This window comes from Hipposideros armiger, unplaced genomic scaffold, assembly GCF_001890085.2.
Source record: "Hipposideros armiger isolate ML-2016 unplaced genomic scaffold, ASM189008v1 scaffold_970, whole genome shotgun sequence".
In the NCBI taxonomy this organism is placed as follows: Eukaryota; Metazoa; Chordata; class Mammalia; order Chiroptera; family Hipposideridae; genus Hipposideros; species Hipposideros armiger.
This window is the reverse complement of record NW_017732320.1, coordinates 354,736-367,926: the sequence shown is the minus strand read 5'-3', so window position 1 is coordinate 367,926 and position 13,191 is coordinate 354,736. Positions and strand designations below refer to the sequence as shown.

At 55.2% G+C, this 13,191-nt stretch overlaps 1 protein-coding gene across 1 annotated transcript in view; it reads right to left on the bottom strand.

Moving 5' to 3' along the window:
• Positions 1-6,211: 6,211 nt before the first annotated feature.
• Positions 6,212-13,191, bottom strand: part of CRLF2 (cytokine receptor like factor 2) — a 13,991-nt gene continuing 7,011 nt past the window's right edge. Inside the window, exons 2-7 of the mRNA XM_019631005.1 lie at positions 12,685-12,854; positions 11,792-11,925; positions 11,060-11,222; positions 10,669-10,774; positions 9,126-9,210; positions 6,212-7,324 (exon numbers count right to left, since the gene is read on the bottom strand). Coding sequence (XP_019486550.1) covers positions 7,046-7,324; positions 9,126-9,210; positions 10,669-10,774; positions 11,060-11,222; positions 11,792-11,925; positions 12,685-12,854 — 937 coding nt within the window. The 3' untranslated portion in view covers positions 6,212-7,045. The remainder of the gene's footprint in view (positions 7,325-9,125; positions 9,211-10,668; positions 10,775-11,059; positions 11,223-11,791; positions 11,926-12,684; positions 12,855-13,191) is intronic.

The window sequence follows — 13,191 nt, the reverse complement described above, 5'->3', positions numbered from 1 at the left end:
CAGCTCCAGGTTGAGCTGTTGTTCAGCATCTTAGCTGTGGAGGGCAGTGTCACTGGCCCTCATATGTGGGATCCGAACTGGGGCCCTCTGGCATCCCAAGAGAGTTCTTAACCATCGCGCCACTCGGCCGGCCCTTCATTTATTGTTTAAGTTATCCAAAAACCTTATCATCGGCAGAGCTGTTTCACTGTATTTGGGGACGATTGGGCGTCGCTTTGCTATGCACGTCCTAAGATTCATTCACATGCTTATTGAGCGCATCACCCCGTGTCCCCAGCTGTCACCTCCAGGCCTCACGCTGGCCTCACTTAAGAGGCAGGAAGCCGCCCACCCCTCTCCCATCCCCAGGCAACTGCCATCCACCCTGCAGTTCCTGCAGAGGAGAAAATAAGCCTCTGCAGAAAGGGTTTGTTGTTTTGTTTTGTTTTTTTAAACCAAATACATTGAACCAGGCCCATTCAGAATAAAGAGACTTAAACACACATTTCGCCAAACTGTTGGCTGCTGTGTGTGTGTTTGCCGTCCGGGAGGACCCAGCGCAAACCCCAGACTCCTGTGACGGTTGCTTTAATTAAGCAGAACGCATCTGAGAGTCAACAGACGCAGGGAAATCAAACAGCCTCCAGGAGTCTCTCTCCTCCAACCCAACGCAGCAGCTCCGGGGAGACTGAGGCCCATAAATCCCTCTCAGGGGCAGGCGCTCCCCAACATCAGTAAGACTCACCCCCCATTCCTTGTCCAGGGGAGGGGTGCATGCTCCCCCCACCCCACCCCCACCTCCAACGAGAGGCAGATGCCACTCATATCTGGGTACAGAAGCGACATTACAGACTTTCTTATCTTCTGCTCATTCTCAGAAAACCTTCTTATCTTTCTAAAAAGTCATCTGTCTTCCTGTCAGCACCCTTCACCTATTAAGATGGGTACACGCGTCACTTTACTCACCCCCAGGGGCCACGCACGAGGAGACCAGGACACGCAACCCTTCTCCCCTCCCCCGAGCGCACTTGTTCGGCCTGGGGATTCATTTCAGCCAAAGGCCACTCAGAACCACCCTGTGGAGTTATTCATCTCTGGGTACTCTTTGGTGTGAGCGTGATGCCATGCTAAGAAACGTCTGTGTTTTCCTCTTGTTAACCTGCCATTGGTCCATCTGAGTTACAGCCTCTCTCCCGGCAAAGACCCTAAAACGCACCCAGGAATTTTTTTTTCCCTCTGTACATGTGTCACTGAATTTTGTTTGCATGCACACTGCACGCAGATCAACTCTGTTGGCTTTTTTTTTTGTCTTGTTAATCTGTCTTTTGTGTGTTGAGTTCGCAGGCCTTGGGCACAGAACCTAAAAGGGTGGAGGAAAGCTTTCTGTCTCCGGTCCAGTTCGAACCTTCCTGTAGAGCTATGATGACAGAAAGGTTCCTTTAAGAACCACTTGGAAGCTGACAACGTTGCAGCCATGTGGCCCTCCCCGCCTGACACCACATTTTGAGACATTGTCCCAAACCCTCCATCAGACTCAGGTCACCCACTGGCTTGGGGTGTGGCTGACACTCTAACAATGACCCTGACACAGCAGACGCCCATCGTGGGGACGTTATTGTCACCTGAGCAACTCGTAACACTAGAAGCTTGGATCTCAGGGGTTCCGTTACGTGGCCACCCTTTGTCACTTCATCTGTCACCGGGGACCCGTGGCTGCCACACCTGGGTAGAGGCCTGTGTGCTGCTTTGAAAGCTTCCTGTCCATGTGGCCCCAGGGGCTAGGGCTTCATGCTGCCCTGAGCCACGTTGTTTCACGTCCAGGCGTCCTCTGAGGACCTCACCTCCCTTTGAAAGTCCGGGTCCACATCAGAGGGACACGCTGGGTGACAGCTCGGGCAGGGCCCCTTGTCTGCAAAGCTGAGCGCTTGAAATGCCTATATGCCCGTCTTTCCAACAAAGAAAATGCTCATTAACAGCTAATACGTATTTGACAAGTAAATCCGAGCGGCCTGGCTAAAGAAATAAAAACTGAAACAGAGATGCCGGTTTTCCACCTTTCCGGCCACGCAGAGCTTGGGACTTAGGAAGGCCAATCGGATACGAATTTGAGGCAGCAATTTGGCCATACGGACGGGTGAGACTGTGACATACAGACAAGAATTATTTGACAGACGTGTGGACGGAGGCAATCGTTGACAGCCGACACACTGAAAACCGTCTAGTGCATCAGTTGGGGTGTGGGGAAGACCTCCCAAAATATTATATGTCCTGGGGAATGGGGACATGTTAATAAAAGGCAATGCACCCTCACAAGGTGAAGATGGGGTTCATGGGTTTCCCACACTGAGAAGCCCAGAAATTCTTCGCATCTAATTGCAGCAACCCCACGTAACTCTTGGGATATTTGCCGCAGGGGCCGGCGCCCTCTTCCTGGGGCGGGGAGGGGGGCGGTGAGTGAACACACGAATTTATGGACAAAGGTGGTTTACGGCGCTGGGAGAATGCAAGGTTTTCTGCTGGTTTTTCAGAGCCAGGAGTCCAGGCTGCTCCCAAGACCACTCTCACTGTCTTCCGTCCCAGTAGACGGCCACACGGATGTCACTATAGGATGCACGTGGGTGTCATGAGAGGAGTTTGTCCCCTTCCTGCCTGAGGACACGGCAGATCATAATGAATTAACGGGAAGTGAGGCACTCAATCGTGCATAAAATGACATTTTCAAACACCTGGTGTTGTCACCCGCGCAAAAAAAAAAAATACAACAGGGACGCCCAGGTTGAAACAAACCGAAAGGGCCGTTATTCTTAATGTGATTGTCTACACGGAACATACACAGGTCTGCCCCCTAAGTGTCCGCAGGTTTGCTGTAGAAAAGCAACGAGGAGTTAGACCCCGTACGTGTAAAGCGAGGCCCATTTTTGAAGGCCCACATCCACACAGACACAAAAAGGACGGTGTCCGGGAAGAAATGCAACCAGACCCATATCGGTCTTTTACCGAGAAAGTTGCATGTTTTTACAGGAAGGCAGACGCGATTCTCCACAGAAACATAAAGGCTGAAAGAGTCACTTGATGACGTTAGGGTGACACCTGCAGGGAATTTCTCAGGGACGTGGAACCGTGATTCCGAACCTCGTCAAAGACAAGAGGAGCGAGACATTTTTGAAGAAGGAAAAAAGAAAAAAAGAAAAAAGAAAGAGGGGGTGGCAGCAGCTTCTGCTCCCGGATATCAATATGCAAAGTGGTTTTCAACGTGAAGGATTGGGGACAAGGCCTGAAAAGGGTGACAGCAGGGCAGACACATGTCCATATGTCCCGGGGGAAAACTGTGATCGTGGCAGAGGTGGAAAGACGGGCGTTTACAGTAGACCACGGTGGGCACCTGGCGATGCAGGAAGAAAAAAAAAAAGGAGCATTACCTGCCATCTCTGTGACGGGCATGCGTTTGGCCCCTGGGACCGTCTCGCCCTGAGGACACACCCGTGGACGTGTCGCCTTGTGCGGCAAGAGGAGATTTTACAGGTGGCGTTAGCGGTTCCCACTCAATTGCATTTAAGGCAAGGAGCGAACCCGCCAGTCATCAGATGAGCCGCCAAAGGCCTAAGAGGAAGGAAGACAATGTTACATTGTATCTGTGCGCCTGGGGAGCAGGGAGGCGTGAGAAGCAGAAAGCAGGCCCCTTGAGGGAACATTGTATCCAAAAAACAAATGTAGTTGGTGACATTGTATCCGAAAAAACGAATGTAGTTGGTGCCCCAGGTTTGCAACAATTTGTTAGGCAGCGGAACACAATGCCTAGGTCACCGTCTAGGTGCACACATATCTAGACAGAATCAACACCTACTTGTAAATAGAAAATCATTATACATTTTTTTGGGGGGGAGGCCGGGGGTCGTCGTTGGAGGGGATCAGCCAGTCCCGGTCGGCGTTTATGGTTGAAGGACCCCGGAAAGTCTGGGGCCGCCCAGATTCCTAAGCCGTGGGTGAGAGCCCAAGGCAGCCCATGGCCTCTGCTGTGGGAAAAACACCCTCTACCCACGAGACGTTTACAACCCGTGCCCGGCGAGGGGTTTCAGGTGCAAACACACACACGCCAACGAGGCAGAAATGAAAAGGCCCTTAACCTCCCGCTAAAACCCCATCTTTCCACCGTGAGAGGCGGAGAAGACCACCCAGCTGTGAGGTCTGGGCGGCTTGCCGGGAACATAGAAAATTCCCTCTTTATGGGGTTTTTGATCTCACCAACCGCGGGTAAATCAGGTAAACAGGACGGGAACCCGGGGTTTGGGTACACAGCGCAATAGGAAATCGCCTGCTCGCTGGCTATAAAATTTAATTGTTTGGGACAATTGTGTACGCAAGGACCCGAGGCTTTTTAAAACGGGACTCGGTGAGGGCGTGCGTGCGTGCGTGCCTTACCTGTCTTTTGCATCTCGGGACTGTGTAAAAAAGTGATTTTGACTTTAGACTCGTTGCCTCTTAGACCTAGAAGCTCAGCACCTCTTAAATCCATGTGAGTTTTGGGGTGGGTTTTTTTGTTTTGTTTTTTGGGGTTTTTTTGGTATTTTTGCTTTCATTTTTGGCAGGCATGCCTAGGCACCATGTGTAGACTTAAGGGATTTTTTTTCTTTTTTTTAATTGAAGAAAATGTGAAAATGTAGTCAGCAGTGATGCGAACCAAACGTAGACATTTTTACGACCTATTTTTCCCAAATAACCAGAGGCACTTCACCAGGCCTGGAAAATGTCTGGGGGAAAAAATGTTTTTTTTACATTTTTTTTTCTGTTAAAAACGAAATTGATTCTCCTGCGTAATTGAAGCAGCCACAGAAAGCATCTGTCACTCCCTGTCTCACGGGTGATAAGACGCGTTGATTTGTGCTTCCAAAGGACGGTGGAACTTTTTATTACGGTGAGAACCGATTTCTCCTGGGGGGTTTTCTGAGCATGTGTTTTTATGGCTCTGTTTTGGACACACACGTAAACGCTGGGCGACCATAATTCAAGCTTTCGGAAACGTTTTCTGTGGGCTCTGGGCTTAAGCTAATGTACGCACGCACTTAATGGGGGTGACTGGTCGCTCTCCCCGTTGGAGAAAGGACCCCACAGCAGGAAACACAGGGCTGTGGGGGGAATGTGGCCGTGTCGGACTGGAATTGGGGTGTCATCAGTGTGTGAGCGTCCTGGGGTGGCTGTAAAAAGTGATGCCAACGTGGGCAGCATGAAAGAACAAAAAGCCATCTCCTCCCATCCTCCTGCCCCCATCCTGGAGGCCAGGAGGCTGCCACCAAGGTGTCCCAGGGCCGCGCTGCCTCCAGAGGCCCCAGGGGACGGTGCCTTCTGCCCCGTCCAGCTCCTGGGGGCTCCAGGCGTCCCTGAGCGAGTGGCCGCCTCCCCCCCATCTCTGCCTCCGTCTCCACTTGGCGTCCCCTCTGTGTCTGTGTCCCTCCTTTTCTGTCCCTGCGAAGGACACTGTCACTGGGTTCAGGGCCCCCCTGATCCAGGACGGCCTTATCTCAGATCCTTGATTTAATCCCCCTTGCTAAAGGGATTAAGGTAACATGAGGTCACTAGGTGGGCCCTGACCCAACAGGACTGTGTCCTTATAAGAAGAGGAGGTGAGGACACAGACACACACAGAGGGACGGCCATGTGAGGAGGGGTGTCCCAGGAAATGCCCTCAATTCCCGGGGTTACACCTTCACCTGTGAGCTGAGCTCAGCCTTCAGTAATCAGCCTCTTCACACGGCAGACCTCGCACGTGTGTGTACGTCAGCCGCGGGCACGGCGGGGCCGTGCATCCACACCCGTCCCGGGGTGGGCTCAGGACCGTGGACGATCAGGCAGCCAGCATGTCGTGGACATTTTACCATTTGGGGCAACACGGCTGGACCGAGAGGGTCTCGTTATGCTGAGTGAGATACGTCAGGCAGAGAACGACAAACACCACACGATGTCACTTATCTGTGGACTCTAAAGACCAAAATAAGCAAACAAACAACAGAAACAGACTCCTAGATGCAGAGAACACACTGATGGCTGCCAGATGGTAGGGGGGTTGAGGGGGGGCTGGGTGACAAAGGGAAGGGATTAAGAAGTACAGATTGGCAGCTGCAAAATATATAAATGTGTAACCACTATGTTGTTCTGTGCACCTGACACCAATGATAAAAGAAAAAGATACACATTTAGAACATTTTGTTTCATTGCATTTCCGCAACACACACACACACACAGAGTCCGGGCCTCTGACCCACGTCACTCATGGCCCCCTGCAGGAACACAGGAGGCGACTGCGTGCCAGCTCCCTGACCCCAAATCTCAGTAACAGAGAAACATCCTGTGCACAAAACACAAGGAGATAAAGCAATAGACGACCTCCGCCATCTGCAGGAACCTCAGTAGCTGCCCCAGTCTCTGCGTGCTTCTCTCTTTTTCTCTTTATTTCAACGAGAAAGGCAAGAACAGAACCTACACTCGCTGGGTGTGGGGGTTGGGGGGTGCTTCCCGCGGCCGGGCACAGCGCGGCCTCACATTCAAACGTCTCTGCCCCGTCACAGACCCAGGTCCTGAGTGTGAATGGACTTGGGAAGAAGAACAGAGTCTCGGGGAGGGGGGCGGGAAACACCCCAATTGCTGCCAAGTGAGTCTGTCCCCATTTGGATCCAGAGCTGGGTGGCTGATTGGCATCTGCAAAGCACGATGCCTTTCGCTTGCTGGGTGCATGGCCCACGTCACAAAAGATCGGAGAAAAAGTGCTGGCAAGTGGAAATGGGGAAAGAGCTGGAGTGGGAGGTGGGCGGGGGGCATGCACGATGGAAGGTGGTTGCAGGGCCCCCACCAGTGTCTCCCACTGACGCTCGAGCCCTCGCATGCTGACAAAGATGGCACGAGGGGCTAAGAGCACGGGTTAGGCAGTGTGGGTCTGCAGTGCTCCCCAGATGTTGGCATACTTCGTCCGGGGGGTTCCCTTCATGGTGCTGGGTGGCTCTTAAGTCTCCAAGAAGCTCCCTGCGGCTTTTAAATATCAACGCAGCCCCGAGATTGGCTTTGAGTTTGCAGCCCCTCATAACGTCACGTATGAGTTATCACTCATCACAAACGTAAAGGCACCGAGAGAGATCACCTCTTCGCCTTGGGGGGCCTGCTGCGGGGGCTGCCTGGGGTCTCCGGGGGCTTCCTTGTCCTCCATCTGCAGGCACAGGGGGTCTGTCGTCATGTCCGTGGACGTGTCCATCTCAGCCTTGGGGTGCTGGACCAACGGGGCCTCCTCCAACACACACTCCTGCTCCCCCTCTTCCACCTTGTCCAGCTGGGTCACGTTCTGCGTGTCCTTAATCCACTCCTGCAAGTGTGACACAGGGTGACTCAGACCCTGGTGCAGCGTCCCCACAGACCCTCCCGGCACCCAGGGCGCTCCCGGTCCTGGGACCAAGCAGGGTCCCTCCAGGGAGAATGTCATTCCCGATGGAGCCGAAAGACCGTCACGTTTGGCCTCTTGGCAAGCCAGTCCTCGAAGGCTGGGGACAAAAGGCAGGTCTGAAGCCAGGCTGGCCTGACGAAGACGCTAACATGAGGACTTTCTTATCCACCGCAACGCCTGACTCATTGAAAAGGTTCAGGACACTGCACCCCCACCCCCCCAAAAAAAAGGGCCCCTTTGGCGTGACGATTGTGTTCAGCGGCAGGCAGTTAAAAATCAACAAAACACGGGAGGGCCTCTCTGCCTTCCTGCTTGCTGTTTAAAAAAGCATGTCATCCAATTTCCCGATTATAAACAAAATCCCATTTGTGAAGGAGCCCTCCTCACGCCTCCCAGTCCAGAGACAAGCCAGAAAGGAATTATTCTATAGCAAACTTTCCTAAACGCCCTGACGTATCATGCATTTCCTACTCACCTCCCACGTCTTAGCTGCCACTCACAAGCCCAAACGCTTTCCCCCTCCGTCTAATCTCTTATTCCCACTCTATCACCCTTCATTAAAATGACTTGTTCCCCCGCCCTCCAAGGCCTAACCACCTCTTTGGGGTTTTCCCTTCTTTTTTGTGAACACCCCCATCGTGTGCTTGTGAAAGAAACCGTTTTTCCTGTTAATCTGTCTTTTGAATCTGTCCTTTTTTTCCCCATTTAATTTGCAGCCCTCGCACACAGAACCTAAGAGGGTAAAGTGTGTTGTCCCCCTTGACGTTTTTCCTCTCCTACACCTAAATCGTTTTCAAAGTCACCTTGTTCTTGTAGCAAGTTGAATGGTGCAAACCCCGTCCCCCAAAATAAATATGTCCTCAAGTCCTAACACCCAGCACCTGTGAATGAGACTTTATTTGGCAATAGTGTCTTTGCAGATGTAAACAAATTAAGTCGAGGTCGACCTGGACTAAGGTGGTCCTGAGCCCAACGACAGTGTCCTTATCAGGGACAGAAGCGGAGGGACACAGACACAGAGGGGACGCCACGTGGAGACAGAGGCAGAGATGGGGGGAGGCGGCCACCCGCCCAGGGACAACTGGAGCCCCCAGGAGTTGGACGGGGCAGGAGGGACCGTCCCCTGGGGCCTCCGGAGGGAGCGTGGCCCTGGGACAGCTTGGTGGCAGCCTCCTGGCCTCCATAAATTTGTGATGTTCTGAGCCCCCCCAGTTTGTCACAGGCCCCCGAGAACTCACAAAGCTCTCCTCACATTGTCCTATAAAACCCACGCCTGACTCTCCACCATCTGGTGAGGTCCTGGGGGGCGGGGGCTGGTCCCCGGCCCCTCACTGCCCGCCCGCTGGCGCTCAGCCCTCCAGAGCACTTAGCCAAGGAATGAAATAACGAGCACACACACTGGACCGCGGAAGCTCACGGTTTTGTGTGCGGCCCCACGGAGGGAGCACGCCGACAGCCTGACTTCCTGATGAGATCAGAAGGCGATTAGCCTGAGCGCCCCGGTGGGGGTGCTGATCTCTGGGGCTGATTTAAGGAGAAGCTGTTGTTTGAGACCTTTGCAGCTTCTCTTGTTCTCTGACCGAGAAACAGCAAAGTGATGAAGTTGCCGTTTTCAGATCAGAAAGGGCTGGCAGCACCGGTGCTGCCGAGAAGACAGCGTTGGGGCGCGATCAGCGTGGGACAACGCAGGGCCATGGGGCAGGCCCAGAAAGGCGGCCGTTACCTGGAAGTTTCCCCGATGGGCCTCGAACAGCCCGGGGAAGGTGAATTTGGGGTCGGGCACGCTGGGCATCAGCAGTTTCTTCATCCTGAAATGGACACGGCGAATCTGGTCAGACGGGGAGTGGACATCTGAGGGACACAGGCCCCTACCAGGGGCTGAGGGTGGCTGGAGATTTCAGCCACAGGGACTCGGCGCCCGGATGGAATGGCGCCCTCTGTGTCAAGGCACGTGCCCCCCTCCATTTCCCTGGCTGGCACCCTACTCTCAGCGTCCACGGGAAGCCCACCCAGCAGGAGTGTGATGTGGGGGTTCACCTTCCTATAGAGTAACTATCCCTATCACCCAGGAAGTTTTATTTCCATTTCCTTGGTGTTTGGCACGGAATTGTGTCCCCCGTCCCCGCCTCCCTGATATTCATAGGTTCAATCCTGAACCCACCCGCACCCCAAGGTGACTGTGTTTGGAGGTGAGGCCTTTAAGAGGTCATTGAAAGTACATGAGGCCATGAAGGTGCAGCCTGGGGGCAGCAGATGTCACCCCAAAAACATGGCCCTTGGACACGTTGCTTATTTTGAGCGGAAGGCCCTGGAGAAATAGAGAAAGGCTCTGTACCTCCCCCGCCCGGGCCCAGGAGCAGGACATGGAGTTCTTGCTGTGCAAAGCAAGAAAAAGTTTCCATTTGTGAACATGCCCCCGCCACCTTTACCAGGAAATGGAGGGTGAGGCTTATCACCAGAGGTGGCACAGAGATAATTCCATAGAGACAACGTTTATCTACCCTTCATTTCCTTCAAACGTTTCTTAGTCACCATTCCTCAATGTACACCCTGCCCAGAGCTCCAAAACCACTGCTGCCCAATTTATCACCCATTGTTAAAATGGTATATAAGCCCCCCAGACTAACTGCTTTTGGGGGGGAAGCGAGAGGGGGTTATCTGTTTTTTTTGAAGCCCCCATGCATGTAAAACAGAATTACATCAATAAAGAAACATATGCCTTTTCTCCTATTAGCGGTCCTTGGTCAGTTTAATTCACAGGACCCCAGGTACAGAACCCAAGAGGGTGTCATTCAATGTGCTCCTAATCTGATATGGCTGGTGGGTTTATGAGAAGGGGCAGGGACACCAGGGCTGTGCGTGCACGTGGAGGAGAGGCCCTGTGAGTACATGGAGAGAAGACGGCTGTCTACAAGCTAAGCGCTCAGGGCTCAGGAGAAATTGTGGATCCTGCACTTCCAGCCTCCAGGACTGGGACTGAATCCATTTCTGCTGTTTGCGCCCCCAGTCCAGACATGTCTGATTGCCTCGTGTCCTCCCCAGCACACAATGGGCCACTGGGAAGACTTAAATGAGGCGTCCACGTCCGTGCTGAGCGGAGCCGGGAGGGCACAGCTGCCAAGCCGTCTGACACAGCCCAGCTCGTGTTTGGCCTCGGAGGATATTGTTTGGCTATGTCTAGAGCTGCAGTTAAAAAGTGGACGAGGTGGGTCTGTGTGTGTGTGTGTGTGTGTGTGAGACGTGAGACAGGCGGGCGTCGTCCTTACCTCCGTAGCTTCCACACAAACAGGAAGACGAGGACCATGGTCAGGAAGGCAACCATGCCACAAATTAAAAGGAACTTTGGGAAGAGCCTTATCTCCGGGCAGGAATCTAAAGCAAAATGCATTGGTGCTGTGAGCCGTCAACGCGACCCTGCGTGGGGGCTCCAGACGTCTCCCCCTCCCACCACGCTGTTCCTCCATGCAGCTCAGCGGCAGCAAGGCGAGGTGTCGGGGAGGCAAGTCCCGGGGGAGACATGGTGTGAGTGGGCTCCGACGGGGGGCCCGGCGCCTGTGCGGCTGGGGGCTCGGGTGTCAGGGCTGGATTTGGGCGGCCGGCTGTTCGTCCCTCATCCGTCTATCTGTTATTATCTGACCGCTGCGTAGCGGGCCCTACCTCGCAGCTCAGCCCCCTGCAGATGTGCCACCTCTGACCAGTCGCTGGGGTACGTGTCGAAACCGTAGGTGATCTCCATGGCCTTCACCCTGGCCCGGACTAAGTAACATTTCTCGGCGTCCAGAGCCTGTATCGTTACATTGCATGCCTCTTCCTCCTTGGCCTGGGGAGAGAAAACGGACGCGGCCGTCAGGGACGACCCCTGGACATGTGGCCGTCATGCCAGGGCGTCACACCAGGTCTCGGCTCTCTTGGGCCACTTTGTCTCAACGCCCAGGACAGCGCCAGCCAGACACGAACGCGCCGCCGCCTCTGTGTTCCCGTCCGGAAAGCGTGAAAACAGTGCTGTGTCACAAACAACATACAGACGATTTTGGAGAATTCCTTCGTGGGGACAAGCGCGTCCTTAAAAAAGGAAAAGAAAAACTGTGGATTCTTTTCACTGGCTGCCATCGTGAAGGTGTTTGCAGCTTGATTAACAGCTGTGATGAGTTCACTGTAAGTCAGTCTATCATGTAGGTGAGCCTCGTCTAATCAGTGGAAGGGCTGCGAGGACAGAAGCCGGACTGCAGACGGGGAGGACTGGGGCCCCCCAACCGCCCCCCAGACCCGTGCCCGAGAGGTCGCTTGCTGGCCGGACACGCGCCAGGCACTACAGCCACATGAACAATCCTCCCCCTGACACCTGGACGCCGCCATCACACGGGCCCGGACGAGGCGCCCGGCGCTCACCTGCCACTCGCTGTCAAAGGTGCTCTTGTGCTGGACTTCGTACAGCAAGTCCGGGAAGGGCAGCTTGGGACACGTCACCTTGAGCGCGTCCTCGTGCCAGCGGTAGCTCAGGTCCTTGGGGGGATTGGGCTTCACTGCGAACGACACACACGAGGACGGTGGCCCCCTCTGCGGAGACCGAGCCGCCTCAGGCCTGGGGTCACAGCGGGCACCACGCGCAGACACAGGCACACAGGGGCTGACGCGGGGACACGCCAGGGGACGCCTGGAGCCCCCAGGAGCTGGACGGGGCAGGAGGGACCGTCCCCTGGGGCCTCCGGAGGGAGCGCGGCCCTGGGGCAGCGTGGCGGCAGCCTCCTGGCCTCCAGGACGGGGGAGAAAATACATTTTAGTTTAAGCTGCCAGTTTCTGGACGTGAGTGACGTCAGCCCTCGGACGCCCACAGACGGTCCGTGAGGGATTTTATGAGCAGAGGGTCCGTACAGCTCAGGTGCTGAGATGGGCCTGTGACGCCCCATTCTGGGGGGGAAAACACCGTCTTAAGAAACGTACAATAAAGAGTATTTCGGAGAGGAGGTTTCTTTGGGACACTGTCTCCCCTCCAAGACGGGCAGCCTCCGGGGAAAGTGACGGGGTGGGAGGCGGGGGCAGGCGGGCTTTCTGTCCCCACGTTGGAGGGACGCCCAGCGCGTGAGCCGCCTCTGTGGCTCCTGCTCTGAAAGGACAGCCTTCACGGGGGGCACGTGGCCTCCCCACGCCGTGCAGCCCCTGTCTCTGCCCCTCGCGTGCGTGTGGACACGGGCCGTCCCGGACGCACGGCCTCGTCTGGGCCGCGGGTCGGAACGGGGGGCTCTGCAGCCGAGCCGGGCGGGTTCGGGGCTCTCGGCACTTACAGAACAGCCGGATCCAGGAGTTCCAAGTGAGAACAGAGGACGTGCCGTTCCAGATGGAAACATACAGCATCTCGTCCCCGGGGACGTCCAGCAGGCAGCCGGCCGTGCGGCCGTCCTGGAGAATATACGTGGGGCACGGCGCATACGTGTCCGTGTCCGTGCCCGTGAACCTGCCGTGAGGGACACACAGCCGTTTACCGGAGGGCGTCCGAGCACCGCGTCCTGCGACGTCGCGTCCTGACCCTCAAACCTGCGGGCGGGACCCTGTGTGCAAACGGGGTCTGTGCAGATGGGACCGAGTGAGGGGTCTGAGAGGAGGTTGTCCTGGGTCACGGGGGGCCTGACCCCAACGACAGTGTCCTTATCGGGGACAGAAGAGGAGGGACACACAGACACAGAGGGGACGCCACGTGGAGACGGAGGCAGAGACGGGGGGGAGGCGGCCACCCGCCCAGGGACGCCTGGAGCCCCCAGGAGCTGGACGGGGCAGGAGGGACCGTCCCCTGG